Source organism: Hylobates moloch, unplaced genomic scaffold (genome assembly GCF_009828535.3).
Source record: "Hylobates moloch isolate HMO894 unplaced genomic scaffold, HMol_V3 SCAFFOLD_6, whole genome shotgun sequence".
Taxonomy (NCBI): domain Eukaryota; kingdom Metazoa; phylum Chordata; class Mammalia; order Primates; family Hylobatidae; genus Hylobates; species Hylobates moloch.
This window is the reverse complement of record NW_026652281.1, coordinates 145,457,703-145,475,618: the sequence shown is the minus strand read 5'-3', so window position 1 is coordinate 145,475,618 and position 17,916 is coordinate 145,457,703. Positions and strand designations below refer to the sequence as shown.

General features: G+C 46.9%; 2 protein-coding genes across 10 annotated transcripts in view; both read right to left on the bottom strand.

Moving 5' to 3' along the window:
- The window catches only part of WWC1 (WW and C2 domain containing 1), a 181,970-nt gene that overhangs the window by 99,098 nt on the left and 64,956 nt on the right, over positions 1–17,916 (bottom strand). For all 9 annotated transcript variants that reach the window (XM_032158581.2, XM_032158584.2, XM_032158580.2 and 6 more), the window contains exon 2: positions 611–720. In XM_032158581.2, coding sequence (XP_032014472.1) covers positions 611–720 — 110 coding nt within the window. The remainder of the gene's footprint in view (positions 1–610; positions 721–17,916) is intronic.
- Positions 1–17,916, bottom strand: part of RARS1 (arginyl-tRNA synthetase 1) — a 234,378-nt gene that overhangs the window by 166,123 nt on the left and 50,339 nt on the right. The gene's annotated exons all lie outside the window — the stretch shown is intronic.

Sequence of the window (17,916 nt, the reverse complement as noted above, 5' to 3'; positions counted from 1 at the left end):
GATCACAGATATGAAGTGAGGGTGGGCTGACTGGTATGATGGGCCAGACACACACACACACACACACACACACACACACACACACACACACTCTCTCTCTCTCTCTCTCTCTCTCTCGCCAATTCACTATGGACATATATGCATACGTGCTGTGGGGGGCCTGATAGGGCTCTGGCTGCTCTAAGATAGTCTGGCAATGACAATGACACATCTTTCTTTTAGGGGAAAAAAAGTATGCCCATAAATTTACATATGTAAATATATATGTGCATATATACACATACACACACACACACACAAACACATGATTAGAAAATTTCTGGAATGATACACAAGAAACTGTTCGCAGTGGCTGCCCCCATAAAATTGGGGAGATGGATTGTGAGAGGAGTTTTAGATTCTATTAAAAACCCTTCTAAACTGTTATTTTTACACAAGCATACATTATCTATCTATATCTACATCGACATTTCTATCTAAATCTATATAAAACAAAATACAATCTGGCTCCAAGAGTCTGCAAGTGGTTCTTCCAGACTTGGAGGGAGGGTGGGCTTGGAGGTAGAGGGATGAAGAGGGCACAGGGAAGGGAGGACCGTCGGGAACTTACTGGTGTTGTGGTCTATGAAGTAATCTCCAACCTGTGGGTCATATGCCTCTTCCCATCCTAGCGGCAACTCATCACTAATGCAGTCAGCAAAGGTGAGCGGTTTGGTGTACCTGGCAAGGGAGAGGAGAAACACACTCCATCAGCCTACAGTCCCCAAACGCCTGCAACCTGCTGCTTCTCTGTGCCTCTTGCTTTTCTGGGCTGGCTCAACAGATCCAAAAGTTTTGCACTGCAGCAGCACCAGCTCTGTTGTCCCCTTTGTTCCCGGGAAGGTGAACACATAGCTGCAGCAGCAGGATAAGATCACCCTGTGGCGGGGGGGGCGGGGGGGTGGCAGGGAATCTGTGTTCTGGTCCCAACTTTGCCACTCCTTCAGAAGTGACTGGAGCAAGTCACCTTCCTTCTTTGGGCCTCTGTTTCTGCAACTCTGATTGAGGGTTTGCAGGCAAAGGGTCTAAGGTCAAGTCTTGCTTCTTGACTTGGCCTCCAGCCCTCCTTGGCTTCTCCACCTGCAACTCACTCAGCCATCCCACCTCCAATCCTTATCCTGGCTCTGTCTCATGCCTGTCATGCTCACTTGCCCTTTGGAAGGCTGACTTGCCGCAACATCAAGAATAGCAGATGTTCCATCCCTGTGAGTTTGGCCAATGAGCAGTATTTATTTTCCTCTTGAGCTGATTCCCAAATGCTTGCACCCACAACAGCGCTTCCTTAGACAATCCAGGCCAAACCGATCTTTTAGCAATAACCGCTCTCTGTGTCCCCATCTTGTGGGGAGTGAAGTAGTACTAATCACCAAGTCTCAGTGGCTAAATCAAATAAACAAATCACTCAACTAAACCAACAAAGGCTTGTCAGTGCTGGAAAACTATCACAAACGATTTGTCAAGTATTTAAACCAGAGTATGGGAAGCTGGGAATCTGGGTATATGAGATTCAGCCTGGGTGGCCCCTCCAGACAGTCACTTTGGTTTCTTCCCATCGCTGCCTCTGCCTAAAATACATATTCTACAATCTCCTTCTCCTGTCTGCTTCCTACCCGATCCCAATTCTGGAAGCCCAGAAGGCTCTGCTTCAGATTCTTTCCATAGATTGGCAAAGTGAAGTACAATGGGATAGGACGGGAGATGGCTGGGCGGGGGTCTAGGATTTCTCATCAAGGGCTTCCTTCCAAGGAAGAGTCTTGCTAGATATGTCCCCTCCCAACAGCTCCCCTGCTGCTGCATATGGATCATCACCTTTTAAATTCCTTCTTGGGGATTAATGATTTTAATCAACGGTGCAACCAAGCTACAGAATCCTGTGTCCAGCACAATTGGAGATCAATAAATATTTGTACAATGGGGCCCAGCGCAGTGATTCATGCCTATAATCCCAGCACTTTGGGAGGCTGAGGTGGGTGGATCACTTGAGGTCAGGAGTTTGAGACCAGCCTGGTCAATGTGGTGAAACTCTGTCTCTACTAAAAATGCAAAAATTAGCTGGGCATGGTGGCTGGTGCCTGTAATCCCAGCTACTCGGGAGGCTGAGGCAGGAGAATTGCTTGAACCTGGGAAGTGGAGGGTGCAGTGAGCCGAGATCGCACTACTGCACTCCAGCCTGGGTGACAATGTGAAACTCTGTCTCAAAAAAAATAAAAATAAAAATAAAAATAAAATAAAATTGCACAATGAGTGAATAATGTAATGAATACATAGGAAAAACCAAAAAAAAAAAAAAAAAAAAAAAAGATGAGGCTTACACTCTCCTGCCCTCTAAAACCCACTCCAAATCCAACTTAAAGAAAAATGTAGGCCGGGTGTGGTGGCCCACGCTTGTAATCCCAGCACTTTGGGAGGCCGAGGCAGGCGGATCACGAGGTCAGGAGATCAAGACCACGGTGAAACCCCGTCTCTACTAAAAAATACAAAAAATTAGCTGGGCGTGGTGGTGGGCGCCTGTAGTCCCAGCAACTCGGAGAGGCTGAGGCAGGAGAATGGCGTGAACCTGGGAGGCGGAGCTTGCAGTGAGCCGAGATCACGCCACTGCACTCCAGCCTGGGCGACAGAGCGAGACTCTGTCTCAAAAAAAAAAAAAAAAAAAGAAAAATGCATGAAGAAAGGGATGCTGAAAGAGCCCCAGCTGGATAGGACCTGGTGTGTTCACGTACCACTATATACCCAGGGTCTGGCAGGCTATGAAAAATATCTTTTGGTTGAATGAATGAATACCCAAAAGCTTCTGATAGTAATTTACTGCTGCACTGTGGAAGGCTGCTGGTTCCATGAGGATGAGGCCAGAGGTATGTGATATGCAACACACTATGTGCTAAATTAGCCGGGTATAGTGGTGTGCACCTATAGTCCCAGCTACTTGGGAGGCTGAGGTGGAAGAACTGCTTGGGCCCAGTAGTTGGAGGCGGCAGTTAGCTGTGATGGCACCACTGCATTACAAGCTGGGCAACAGAGCAAGACCCTGCCTGTAAAACACCACCACCACCACCACCACCAACAACAACAACAACAAAACAAATAAGGGTTCAGTAAGCATCACTTACTGGCTGTGTGAGTTAGGCAACTTATTTTACTTCTCTGCGCTTCAGTATTCTTATCTGTATAACGAGGACAGTACTAACTCTCCATTTGTTGGGTGGGTTAAATAAGGCCATGTTTGTGAGTACTTTTAGTACAGGTGCCGGGGTGAATGGGCACTCAAAAATCATTAGTTATCCTTACCTCCATTTACCAGAAGGAGAAACTGAGGCTAAGAAAGACTAAATAACATTCTCAATGTCAAAGACAAAGCTGGGATTTCAAGCAAGATGGCTGGTCTCTAGGGCCCCTGCGGGGAGCTACCAGATTCTCTTGAAAGCTGACACCTTCAGTGCATCTCCTAAGCCCCATGGGAAAATACAAACCACCATTTTGGAGTAGAAGGAGGGAAAATGGGGTAGACACAGGTGATGGGGACTTTCCTCAGCTCAGGATGCACTCGGTTCAGGAGCATCTGCTCCAAACGACCTGGATGAAGTTTCCCCAAAGCCATCTCCAGGCCACCCGCCACTGCCCCCCACGCCCTGACAGATGTCAGAAACAAAAGGCCACTTCTCTCAGTGTCTTGCTCAGAGTTCTTTAAGTGGTTTGTTCCCTCTTCCTTATGGAGAATGAAGACCAGCAACCAAGAGCAAAGCCTCATCTAACATCACCTCATCTAACAAAGCCTTGAAAGGGGCTCTGAAGGAAAGCTCCACACACAGGTATGCCTTCCATGGGGAGTGACTCCATGGCTGATGACGGGTCAACCTGTGGGGAAACAGGCATGGTCAGGCCACCAGAGAGATCATTCTTTCTGGCTAATTCCTCCACCTGCACTGTGCCCAGAGAAGTCCCACCTACCAGCAGAGGTATGAATCTTATATAGACAGTTTGCAACCCAGAAAACCAAGGAGATACGTCCCCTTCCCAACAGCTCCCCTGTTTCTGCGTATGGATCATCACTTTTCAAAATTCCTCCTTGGAGATTAATTAAGTGATTTTAATCAGTGGTGCATCCAAGCTACAGAATCCTGTGTCTGGCACAATTGGTGCTCAATAAATATTTGTGCAATGGGTGAATAATGTAATGAATATGTAGGAACAACCAAAAAAGATGAAGTGTTCTGGCCGGGTGTGGCGGCTCATGCCTGTAATCCCAGCTACTTGGGAGGCTGAGGCAGGAGAAGCACTTGAACCTGAGAGGTGGAGGTTGCGGTGAGCCAAGATTGTGCCATTGCACTCCAGCCTGGGTAACAAGAACAAAACTCCGTCACAAAAAAAAAAAAAAAAAAAAAAAAGAAGTGTTCTTTATTTTGCTAACATGAAAGATGCTCTCAGTATACTCTGAGAAAAACAACACTGTTTAAAGATAAAAGCTACAAGATACTGTTACAGTATGATATTTTGCCTAAAGAGTATGTGTGTGTGTTAGTAAAGAAACTGGAAAGATACACAGTGAAATGCTATCTGAATATAGGGATTTCAGTGTAATTTTATTTCTTCTCTTTCTTTTTTTTTTTTAACTAATTTATTTGTTGTGTTCATATATTAATCATAACCAAAATGTTGAATAATGGCTAACTCTAGGCCTAGAAAGCAAGCTGTGTATGTGACATTCCCTTTCCAGGTAGCAGGTGCTCTTACTCTGTTTTGCAAATAAGAAAGCATGCTTGACATCACACAGTTAGTAAACACCACAGGTATAACCTGAAGTTCCACTGCCAGATTCCAAAACTCGAGCTCTGCTAATAAAAATTAACAAGATGAAGTGAGTCTCAGAACAATCTGGAACACAGAGCAAGCTATGCTAGAGGTACAGACGGTGAAACGAGACAAGAGGGACATCTGAAGCAGGCAAAAGGCATGGGGGCTTTAGCATATTCGGGACCTTCAGTTATCTATGTGTCGGTGCAAGGATATTCAATAGACCTGGGAAATCCATGGCTGTTTAATAAAAAGGCAATTAAGTGTTTCAAAGTCGGCTGGGTGCAGTGGCTCATGCCTGTAATCCCAGCATTTGGGAGGCTGAGGCGGGTGGATCACCGGAGGTCAGGAGTTCAAGACCAGCCTGGCAAACATGGTGAAACTCCGTCTCTACTAAAAATACAAAAATTAGCTGGGCATGGTGGCAGGCACTTGTAATCCCGGCTACTCTGGAGGTTGAGCCAGGAGAATCGCTTGAACCTGGGAGGCAGAGGCTGCAGTGAGCTGAGATCACACCACTGCACTCCAGAGCAAGAGTCCATCTCAAAAAAACAAACAAACAAAAAAATTGTTTCAAAGTCATCAATACAAATGATTTACTGAGCTTGCTGGGTGTGAGGATGGAGATGGGGTTAGGAGGACGGGACTGAAACACCGAAAATGTGTCACTATCTGGAAAACCGTTAACTCCACTGATTGTTCCAGACTTACACATTGAGACGTCAGAGCTAAATACATTTGTTCGCTCCAAGCATCAGTAATGTGACAGACATGTGGATACCCTACCAGGGCACAATGCTGATTCCACTTGCAGTGAACATAGACACTGTGCCCAAGAGAAATAAAGCAGAGGGAGGCAAGAGGACCCAAAGCTAGAAAGAGAGGGCAAAGGAGAGAGAAACACTTTGGGTTTGATATTCTCATTCCCCTTTGATGCAGTCACAGGGGAAATGCCACAGGGCTGACTGACTGATATCCTGACTCCCAGAGCTCTTCCATGGGAAACAAGGAAGCGCCTATGGAAGGCTATGCAACTTACAAGAAATCTGGACAGCAAGATTCTCTCCGGAACAAATGCCAAGAGGGAGATGAATTATTCAGTGTGTAGAGATGTGTCATTCAGGATGAAGAGATGTGTTTTTGGCTGCACAAAGATTTAAACAGATACACTCACACATATATACATGCACACACTCACTCTTCCTGCCAGTTAAGGAGAGGAATTGTCCATTTAAACCAGCCACCCCCACTCTCCCGGGAATTGTGGGTGCTCCTCTGGCCTGAAATGTTTCACCTTGGGCAAGTGCTAAGGATGCAACCTGGGAAGAAATGTCTGCTTTCAGATGTGGCCAGGACTTTGGGGCCTGCCTGGAACTCCCAGCCCCCACCCTTGGGTGAAGCAATTCACCACCATCCAGCCTGGTTCAGTCGGTCCCTGCTTCCAGCCCCCACAACTCGGTCTGCCGAAAACCCCAATTGTGAAATCAAATGACCCAGATGCTGGAGGGGCAAGAGGGGAGGGTGCCAGACAAGAACGAGTTCTGCCTCTTCTTAATTACAAATCTCTAAAGGAGCACAAACATTCCTGAATGTTTCTCAACAGGCCCTCCTGGAAAAATGGCCGGATGTGTCGCCGTGGAGACAGGTAGGTTCTGCCAGGAACACCCTACAAACAGCACACAGGCACACCTGTTGGGGAGAGCCACCCTGGGGGCTGGAAGCCTCCCTTATCCTCCTCTCAGGGGCAACCACCAGTGGGTAACTGGTAGTTACTTTCCTACAGGCTGTGGGGACAGGAGACCACGGTGGGCATTCGGTATTCTGACAATGTGCCTTTTCTAAGGAGGCGGCTCAGAGGAGGAGAGGAAAGCCTTCTGCCAAGTCTAATACTGGGTGGTGATTCTCTCGGGACTGAAGAATGCATACCCTATCTTTCATGTTCCTAGTGTTTCCCGAGCAAGCCCCAGCTTCCCACAGTAACCTCTTTATTACCGTCCAGCAGGATGCTGGCCTGCTCTCTCTGAGGGCTGGCTGGGCGGGATCACTTTCTAAAGGGCCCTCCAGACTCCAAGCCAAGAACTGTCCAAACTTTCAGCCGAACCTCTCCTCCCCAGCCCAGGCACAATGACCAGGCTGGTTCTTCCCGCCCCGGGCTGTTTCACACACATAGTTCCCATAGCTAAGGTTGCACAATTCCTGATAATGCTCCTTCACCTGGGGCTGCTGCAGAACACCATTTGTAAGCAGTCCCTTCACCTTTAGCTCTGGGGAGGCCAGAGTGAACAGGAAGAAAGGCAACGTTTGAAGTCCTTCCTTTAACTCAGTTTGGTTCAGACGCTTTTATTCATTGTCTAACAAATCTGGGGATGATAAAAATAACCATCTCTCAAGTTTGTTAGGAGAGCTGAGCACATGACACACAGCAGAGCCTTCGTTAACACCAGCTACAGAGGAAAGAGACAGATAGGGCCCTGCCCTTACAGTCTAGAGGGCGAGATGCACCCCGGGCAGAAGCAAATCAACAGGGCCATTTCAGAGAGATCCATGCTATTCAGGTGAAGTGGAGGCGGAGGTCAGCTCTGGGGGCTCTGGGGTCTGGGTATGCACTTTGGATTATTCCTCTGAGCACTGCCCTTGTGTTGAGCTGGAGGGTGACCCAGAAACACTCTCTGCCTCACCCTCCACTCTCATCCTTCCACCCTCATTTCAGTCGATCCACCAAGCAACAAGCATTTATCAAGTGGGTATGGCACTCCAGGCCCATGCTAGGCACTACGAGGGCTCAGACACTTGAAGAAGCCATGTTTCTGCCTCCAGGGGCAGAGGGTCTGGCCAGGGAACAAGACTCACACTCCAAACAGGCAGGGAGTCATCCCCACAACATTCCATGGGAGTGTATGTGGCTGTAACACTACCCGCGGCCTGAGCCACAGGTAATTAGAGGATTCAGGGATATTTAATAAGGCGCTAGGTCAGCAGTATAGACGTGAAAGGCCAACGGGCCATGGGCAGGGAGAGAATGCAGCAATGGGGTGTAGTCAGGGAGGGCTGGGGAGGGGAGGAGGAAAGAGCAGTGGTCAGCTCCATGGTTAAGGAAGAGGCAGGGTAGATGTTACCCGCAAAGGCTCAGGAATGGGATGCGAGGCTGAAACCCAGGCTCCACCTCTTCCAGAACTGTGGGTGGGTTATGTAACCTGCTTGAGAGGAGTTTTCTTCTCTGTGAAACTTACACGGGAAGGCCCACTCTCATAAGGGTGTTGTGGGGATTAAATGAGATAACCTATATAGTATCTAGTGCCAGGACTGGCACAAGACAAGCCCTTGATAAATGTGGGTTGTAAACATAATCAGAGAGTTCTGTGCATTGTGAAGAATCACGTCACCCTTCATCTCAAATCCTTAACACATGAGCTATCATCACCACCATCACCACACCCACCATTATCAGTCTTCACCCTAAGAGATACACGGTGGTGGTTAAAAACTCACAGGTCTGGAGTCAGCCATCTGGGTCCCAATGCAGGCACTGTCACTCATTAGCTCTGTCCCCTTGGGCATGAACTCTAACCTGTGTGGCTTTGTTTCCTCATCCGTAAGATGGGGGTGCTCAAAGTCACCGCTGCATTAAAATGGGCTGTGCTGACCACATGGCATTCAGGGCTCAATCTACATTGGCCGTTAGGATGAGTTAGGTTTTATACCCCTATTTTCATGATGGGGAAACTGAAGCAAAATAATTGTCCTGGCTCGCACAGCTAATAAACCTTGCACTGTACTCTACCACCTCCCTTCCTGGAGGAGCTGGGACTGCTTAAACCACCTTTTTTTTTTTTTTTTTTTTTTTTGAGACGGAGTCTCACTCTGTCACCCAGGCTGGAGTGCAGTGGCGTAATCTCAGCTCACTGCAATCTCCACCTCCCAGGGTTCAAGTGATTTTCCTGCCTCAGCCTCCTGAGTAGCTGGGACTACAGGTGCCCACCACCATGCCAGGCTAATTTTTGTACTTTTAGTAGAGGTGGGATTTCCCCATGTTGGTCAGTCTGGTCTCAAACTCCTGACCTCAAATGATCCTCCTGTCTCGGCCTCCCAAAGTGCTGGGATTACAGGTGCGAGCCACCACACCTGGCTTCCTCTCTCTTTTTAGAAAGTTAAATGGGAGAAGGTAGGAGATGGTAGCTGAATTGGATTTGGTTCTCAAAATCTGCTCTCTGAAGGAGGAGGCATTTATACCTGGAATTCCCAAGTTCTTCTTCTCTTAAACCCTTCCCTTCCTCTTGTTCTCTACTCTCAGAACACCTGTCTCAAAATTCTGGCTTTTCCACCCTTAGATGTCCTTGCTTCCCTGCTCTGTTTGGGCTGGCTTACCCAGAAGTTTTCTTGGCCTAGTTATTCTCATTCTAAAATTCTTTTACAGAAAAAAGAAGAGGAGGGAGAGCTGGAGGGGAGATTCCAGACGGTTCCTCCACCCCAAACCCTCCCTACCTTCAGACTAGGCCCCCACAAACCAGTGGCTCACCTCCCCGCTGCCAAATCTTGGATTCTGTCTTCCATCTGCCCTGCTGGGTTGGTGAGATCACACACCTGTGCCCTTTGGGCCCATCTCCTTCCTTCACCTCCATCTTGAGTCTCTGTGCTTATCTGTTCCCACTCACTTACACGGGGTGAATCTGGGCTGCTAATCCCCTCTGTGTGCCGCCTGTTGGGTTTAAGATTTCTGTTCTGAGAACCAAATCATGGATTAGAGTAGGTAAAGCCAACTGACAACCTGAGGGCCAAATTCAGCCCGGAGATACGTTTGTTGATCTACTACAGTGCTACATTTTAAAAACGGACTTAGCACGCCTTTGGGGACAGGCACTGTCTGGATGCACTTTGTCCCCAATGCTTTCTAATGTGTCACTCCTGCCTCTTGGTTAAGAGCAGAGGGCTCTGGAGCCAGACTCGCTGGCTTTGAATCCAGGCTCTGTCATTTTCTAGCTGTGTGTCCTTGGACAAGATATGTAAACTCTCTGTAGCTCAGTTTTCACATTTGCAAAACAGGAAAAATAAAAACACATATACTGAGCACTCACTATGTACCAGCAACTGTTCCAAGCAGTTTATGTATTTATATATTTACTCAGCTGGCCTTCACAACAGCCCTTTCAGGCAGGTACCATTCAGACCTGCCCCACAGTGCTCCTTGAAGCTTACATGAGACAATGCATGAAACGGCACGAGTACACAGTGAGTGCTTGATAAATGTGAGTGATTCGTTTTTCATTTATTTATTTACTTATTTTTTGAGATGGAGTTTCACTCTTGCTGCCCAGGCTGGAGAACACTGGCATGGTCTAGGCTCACTGCAACCTCTGCCTCCCGGGTTCAAGTGATTCTCCTGACTCAGCCTCCCAAGTAGCTGGGACCACAGGCGCCTGCCACCACGCCCGGCTAATTTTTTCTATTTTTAGTAGAGATGGGGTTTCACCATGTTGGCCAGGCTGGTCTCGAACTCCTGACCTCATGTGATCCACCTGCTTCAGCCTCCCAAAGTGCTGGGATTACAGGCGTGAGCCACCCCACCCAGTGATTTATTTTTCACACTGCTGTCCAAATGAGGCCCCCAACGTAGAGAATGTTAAAATTAAAAGAAACCCAACAAATCAACTCCCTTTCTTTACCAATGAGGAAACCGAGGGACAGACAGAAAAGACTTGCCTGGAGCCACCCAAGGACCCAGGGGACCTGGGGACCAACTCCAGCCCTGCATCACATAATGCCAGGAGATCAAATCAGCTTGGTGCTGGGCTTGGCTCCATGTGAAATTCAATAAGCATCTGAACAGCCTCCAAGAAATAGGTATTGATAGCATTTTCCCAGGCTAACTAACCCTATTATACCAAACGAGAATGAGCATTGGGTAGGAACCAAGATGGAGAACTATGAAGCTCCCATTCATGGAGAGACGACGTTGGGAGGTGGGCGCTTCATTTTTCTCATTACTTACTTGGAAGGTAATTTCCTAAAAGCCCCACACCATGACAGAATGAAGACCCTGGAATATCTGTTTGCTCCTCACCCAGCTCAACCCCAGCTTCATCCTCATTCCTGAATTAGGAGTTAGGCTATGGAAGCTCTGTGCCCTAAAGAAAAAGCCAACAGAACCAGAGAGGACTCCCAGTTCCATCCTTCCTAGCTGCGTAATCTCAGTCCATTCCTTCCCCCAGCTCTGAGCCTCAGTTTTCCTGCAGGTACACAGCAGACAAGAAAACCTGCTTCCCAGGTTCTTGCATTCATTAGTGCACGGAGAAGACTCAACACGGCACCTGGCACACAACCCCAGGCATACCTGCAGCCCTACTCCTTTCTGTATTTAGGACTCTGGGGACACGCAACTCCCAGCCTTATTCCTTCCAGCCTCATGAGCAGGGTTCCCAAGGGCTCTTCCCAGGTGCTGGGCTGTCTAGAAGCCTCGTCAGCAGTAACTGCAGAGGCAGCAGCTCACCCTGCCCTGGAATTTGGCCATTCCAGAATCTTCTGCTCCTTGAGCTCTGACCCTTGCCACACAGCTTGAGGAGCTGGTCCTTCTAGAAATGGAATTGACCGTGAAGACTTTTCTGAGATCCTGTCTGACTTAGGGCCCCTCCCAAGACCGCATGGTTTAGACAGAGCACTGGAAGAAGAATGATGAGATCTGGGTTTGAAGCCTGACGATGCCCTTGGGCAAGGCATTCCTGTTGCTGAACCTTAACCCTCTCTCTTGATCTTTCCCACCTGCAAAATGAGGAAGCTGGAATATAACACCCCTAAGGCACCCTCTGCAGCTTTAGTCTAATATCTGGCCAAACTGTCCCAAAGGTCAGGGCAGCTTCCACTTAAGGCCAGTGAAGCACTAGGCACGGGACCATATGCTCCATGTAAAATAGATTGCTTTCTTTATTCTAACAATATTTCTGTGAGGCAGGTACCATCACCCCAATTTCACCAACAGGAAACTGAAGCCTAATAGTAATAGCAATAATAATAATAAAAGCAAAATTTCATTGAGTATTTGCAAAGTGCCAGGCACTGTCCAATGTCCGTTACATAGACCCTATTTCACCAACAGATGCACATTTTTAAACACATTCAGCATTTTCTGAAACTGATGTATGCTACTACTACTGACATCTTACAACTTCTATCAGCTAGGCTGCAGTCCTGATGGAGCTGTCACTGCCTGTGTGTGCACATATATCAAAGGCATCAGCACTGCCACTGGTGGAATGGGTGCCACAGGCTTGGGATAAAAATCCCACAGACAAGACATTGAGGAATTCAAAAATTCCTCAATAAAGTTGTAAGCACTTTTAACCGCTAGGAACCAAATGGTTGTGGAAAGGTGTGGAGAAGGTTGTCAACAGACTTGTTTAGCAACATTCCCAAAGCAGGAGTCCGAAGCTGGCTACCTCTACAGAACTGTCAAGCTTTGAGTCACTTTTTGTGGGTCCTTATAACAAGGCTGCATGACTAACACTCTTAAGGGCACACAGGACAATATTAAAAGCACAGACATTAATAACTCAGCTAAAAAGCTACTCCAAAGAACTGGATTCTGAATGGGAAGACACTGCAGGAGCACCAGAGCTTTATTTTGCTCATGTATTCCTTTGTGGATTTTTTGTACACATAAAAGTGATATGTGAGCTAAAAAATAAAAAACAAAAAAAACTAAGTTTGAAAGATTTATTTCAACAAATATAAAATAAACATTCTAATTACATAAAACATTGGGACATAGTTTAATTGGCACAATTTCCCTTTCTTATGGCACATACAATAATGGTGCTTCTTAAAATAAATATTATCTTTATTTATAAAAACCCCGAGTTAGAAACAATCCATATGTCCATCAATAGGTAAATGGATAGACAACTGTGGTACAGCCAAACAACAGAATACTACTCAGCAATAAAAAGGAATAAACTATTAAAATATGCAGTAATGAAGATTAATTTCAGACACATATTAGGTAAAAAACTCTATAGTGTATAGGCCAGACATGGTGGCTCACGCCTCTAATCCCAGCACTTGGGGACGCTGAGGTGGGTGGATCACTTGAGCTCAGGAGTTCAAGACTAGCCTGGGCAACATGGTGGAACCCCGTCTCTCCAATACAAAAAAACTAGCCAGACATGGTGGCGCATACCTGCAGTCCCAGCTACTTGGGAGGTGGAGGTGAGAGGATCCTTTGAGCTGAGGAAGTAGAGGTTGCAGTGAACCCAGATCGTGCCACTGCCCTCCAGCCTAGGTGACAGAGTGAGAGTCTATCTCAAACATACACACACACACACACACACACACACACACACCCCAACAACAACAACAACAACAAAAACCATATACTGTGTGATTCCATTTATATAAAATTCTAGAAAAAACAAATTAATTACAGGGGCAGAAAGCAGGTCAGTGGTTGCCTGGGGAGGAGGGTTAGAGGGAGAGGATTACAGAAGGGCACAAGAAAAGTTTTGGAGATAAGAAGGTTTGTTATACTGATTATGATGAGGAGTTCCTACATGTGTATGTATACATGTGTTCCGCATATATATGTATACATATATATGTGTGTGTGTGTGTGTGTGTGTCAAAGCTCATAAAATTGTTTAAACACATACCATTTAGTAGACTTCAAAAATTCCTCAATAAAGTTGTAAGAAAAAAGAAAATCGTCAATTCAAAGCAACATATTAACTTATTTAAAACAATCTTATACATAGTATTATTAGCTCCATTATATAGATGTAGAAACTGAGGCACAGAGAGGTTAACTGGTTCATCCAAGGACACTCAGCTAGTTGAGAGGCAAATCCAACTGGTATTAATCCTCAGCTATACTACTGAGTGACTGTGGGCACCTTCCCAGCCCTTGGGCTGCTGTTTTCCCATCCCTACCATGAGGTGACAAAGTAATGGCTAAAGGACCTTTCAGCACTGAGTTTCCATGACTGTGTCTCAAGGATGTGTTCGGGGTCATGCAGCCAGAGGAGTGGATCCTTCTGGACACTCAGGTTCCCTGACACTCACTGAGCTCTCCTTGCCCATCCTCATTCATTCTCTGAACACACCTCCTGACATCTCTTTATTGTATACAATAAGTCATCCCTCCAGGACCACTGTATGAAGACTTTTCTAAACTAAGCTGTACATTGCCTACCAAAGGTGTCCTACCAGGGCCCCAGGGAGACAGGACACTGTTTCCCCAGGTCACCCACCAAGAGAGACAGGACCTTCCTGAGACCTGTTCCAGATGCTGCAGCTGACATGTCTGGAAAACCACAAGCCAGCATGGCCCACCATATGCAAGGATCCCAAGTCTGTGGATTCCAAAGTGTTTGCACACTCAGATTCCCAAGTGAACACATCACAGTGAGCAGACTGATCTAGCCAGAAGCTAGCCTTGTCTGCAACTCGACTGCTATTTCTTTGGTTTTTAGAACCACAGAGGCCTACAGTAACTGATTACAAAGGAGCTCTGCACAAGAGTTGAAAAGAAACGGTTTTCACCTCTGAAAAGTATGACTTGCTTTATGGATTTATTTTTCTCCCATCATTTCTTTTTAAAGAAAAAAATAAATAGAATGTTATTCCCTGAAGGGAAGCCCTACCTGCAAGTCAACATGAAACACCGAAGTGTTCTGAGCTGAAGGCGGCTGGATTAAAGTCAGCAGTGAAACAAATAAGCAATTAAAACAGCTATTTTGGGAAGCCCTAGAAAGAGGCAGATACAATATGAATTATTCATTCATACTGCTAGGATGACTTCTGGGCATTGTCCTCTTTGCCTTTGCTCTTCTCTTGTCCATTCAGCCGCTCAAGCACAGAAAGGGAACACAATACCCTGGCATGCATGCACGTGCACGTGCACACACACACACACGCACACACACACACAGAAGGCAGGTTGCCACTCCAGATGGTGAACCACACGGAAAAGAAACCCACAGGTTGGCAGACGCTTTGAGCTCCAGTGCCGGGGAGAATGCATGAATTTCCAATTGGCCCAAGAACTGTGTGTGCATGTGTGTGTGCACATGTGTGTGTAAGAAAGCGGAAGAAAAAGACAGTATCTTAATATCTTATTAATAGTTGTAACCTCAGCATCTTATGAGTGGGCACCAAATGAATGTTCACTGAATGAATAAATGAACTCACAAAAGAACAAAGAAAGAAAGACCTCATTGGAATTCCCAGCAGGGTTCACAGCTAGGCCCTCTACTTTCCAAATTTTGCTTGTCCCAACAAACAGAAACTCGTGACTGAAGAAACATTTAAGGTCCTCAAGGTGCTTTTGGATTCTTGACCTTACTGGATACTCAAATAACCATCACAACAGTGGCATCATGACCATCATGATTATTTCCCTGTTTTACAGATGACTCTCAGAGACTTTCCACAACTGACAGGGCTCCCAGGGCCCTGGGAAGGGCCAGGATTATTAGACATGAGCCACCTGAGCCTTGGCCCACTGCTCCATCTCCTCCACCAGGAACCGTCTCCATGGGCTTCCCTTATTCCCAGCTGGTAACTGGAGAAGTGCGACAAGAGCCAATTCCCTTCCCCTGGGAATGCATAACCCACTGAGTAGCAAACAAGGCCTCTGTCTCCTACTCCTGTTTCATTTTAATTAGTATAATCACCATCATGAAGAAGCCAGCTCTCTCTGGCATGTGCGTTCTGCAGCCCTTGGATAGCTCTACTCGAAAGTCCTGGGGGAAGAAGATGACACTGAAGGTAGAAAGGATCCTTGTGGATTGTCTACAGGTTTTAGTGATTTGAGAGACAAGGTTGACTCCATTATCACATTCGATTCCCAGATCAGAGCAAGGTGTGGGCCGGGGAATTCTCCCAGCTCAGCTGACTTGGAAGACTCTTGCCTGACACCAATGTACGACAGCTTTTTTCCTATGGATACCAACACACAGGAGTCTGGAGGCCAGGGGAGTGGGCAAAGGCTTTGGAACCCCAGGGACCCAGGTTCGCAGCCGTGAGAGCTTGGGCCAGACACCTTGCCTCCATGGGCCTCCGGCTGCATCGGCATGTTCCCTGGCACTGAACAGGGCTCAAGAAGTGTGCATTCCTTTGCTTCCTGCTACTTTCTCTCCAGAATGAAGCCTTACAATAAACCCGCTCTTCAGCGACGTAATGAATCTAGTCGGCAGAAATCATGTAGCAGGATTCTGCCATGAATTGGGTAGAGCACCAGACAATGAACCAAGATCCTTCCCTTGCTGCTCACTCTCCATGTCCTACCTGGATGAGAGAACTGATCCCCATGCTCTGAGCATTCACAGGCCACAGACTGGACCTTCACCTGGGGCTTTCCAGAAGCCCCTAAATCACAATAGCTTGTTCTCATCACAGCCCCCAAGAGAATTACTGATATCTCTCTCGGTCTCTCTGGCTCCCCGTCTCTCTCTCTCTCTCTTGTTCCTTCCCTCTCTGCCTCTCTCCTTCTCTCCCCACTTTGCAGCACCCTTTCCTCACTTCTCCAGCTGTTTATTTTCTCAGCTTTTCTACCTACACTCCTTCCTGTTCACTCCCCTGCCCACCCCCATAATAAAAACAACAACAACAACAACACATTAATCCAGTCTTGTCACTCCGTTGCTCCAACCCCTTCAAAGTCTTACCACCACAACAAGATGGAATAGAACTCCTTGCCCCTGGCCTGCCCCTCCAGCTTCATCTTTCTCAATACTCAGAATGCAGTAACCTCATTCCCACCTCAAAGCCTTTTGCTCTCGCAGGTCTCCCTGCCTGGGACACTGTTACCTGTCCTTGTCTACACACCTGTCCACTTTTTGCATGGCTGGCTCTCAGTTGAAATGCTGTTTTTTTGTTTTTGCTTTTTTTTTTTTTTTTTTTTTTTGAGATGGAGTCTCGCTCTTGTCACCCAGGCTGGGGTGCAGTGGCACAATCTTAGCTCACTGCAACCTCTATCTCCCGGGTTCAAGCGATTCTCCTGCCTCAGCCTTCTGAGTAGCTGGGATTCCAGGCTCCCACCACCATGCCTGGCTAATTTTTGTATTTTTAGTGGAGACGGGGTTTCAACATGTTGGCCCTGCTGGTCTCAAACTCCTGACCTCAGGTGATCCGCCCACCTCGGCCTCCCAAAGTGCTGGGATTACAGGCGTGAGCCACCACGCCCAGCCTGAAATGCTGTTTTTTATAGGCCTTCCTGGGCAGGCCTGACTGAGTGCTACCCTCCCCCAATTACTTTCTGTCACTGTATTTGTGTGTTGATATGTTGACTGTCTGTCTCTCCCACTCCAACAGAGTCACCCCTGCAGAGTTCACCGTTGTCTTACTATGACCAAACACAGGCCCTGGCAGAGTTGAGGCTCCCTAATATCTGCTGAATGAACATAGCAGAAGGCTTGTGGCCATCTCCTCCTCCTCTAAGAGGAAAGCTTTGGGGGCGTTTTTGGTCTTACTTTTTACCTCCTGAAGCAAAGTCCCTGAGCCTATTGCTTACAAAGCCAGCCTAACAAAGACTTCCAGGGATACAAAGCATACAGCCCTATTCCAGGCCACAAAACTGCAGGCCACAAAACTGTTCACTCTGGAAGCTCAATGCTCTCTACACACCCCACAGCAAACTGGAAATGACCAAAGAACCGGCCCTGAGAACCCTCCCTGGGAAGACTGAAATGATGGAACTAAGGCAGGTCCACAAAGGAGAAACTTACCAGTGGAATGGAATACACAGATGTCCAGATTGGCAAGTCATACCCGGGAACTGGGTCCATGACAAACACTCAAAGGTCTTATAAACTGCAGGAATCATGACTTTTGTACCTAGGACAGCACTAGTGCTAGGCATATCCCAAGTTCCCCAAAAAGACAGAATGGAGAAGTAAATTAGTTTTTCAAAGTAAGCTAAAATATATTTTAAAAAGTATCCAAATAGTTTAAATTTTGCTTTTCCATAATGAAAATACAAGCCAATGAGAAAAGATTCAACAATGAGCCCCTGATTTAATTCTGTTCCAGCGCATCAATATTAAAAAACAAAAAATGAAAAAGCACTCAGGCTGGGTGTGGTGGCTCATGCCTGTAATCCCAGCA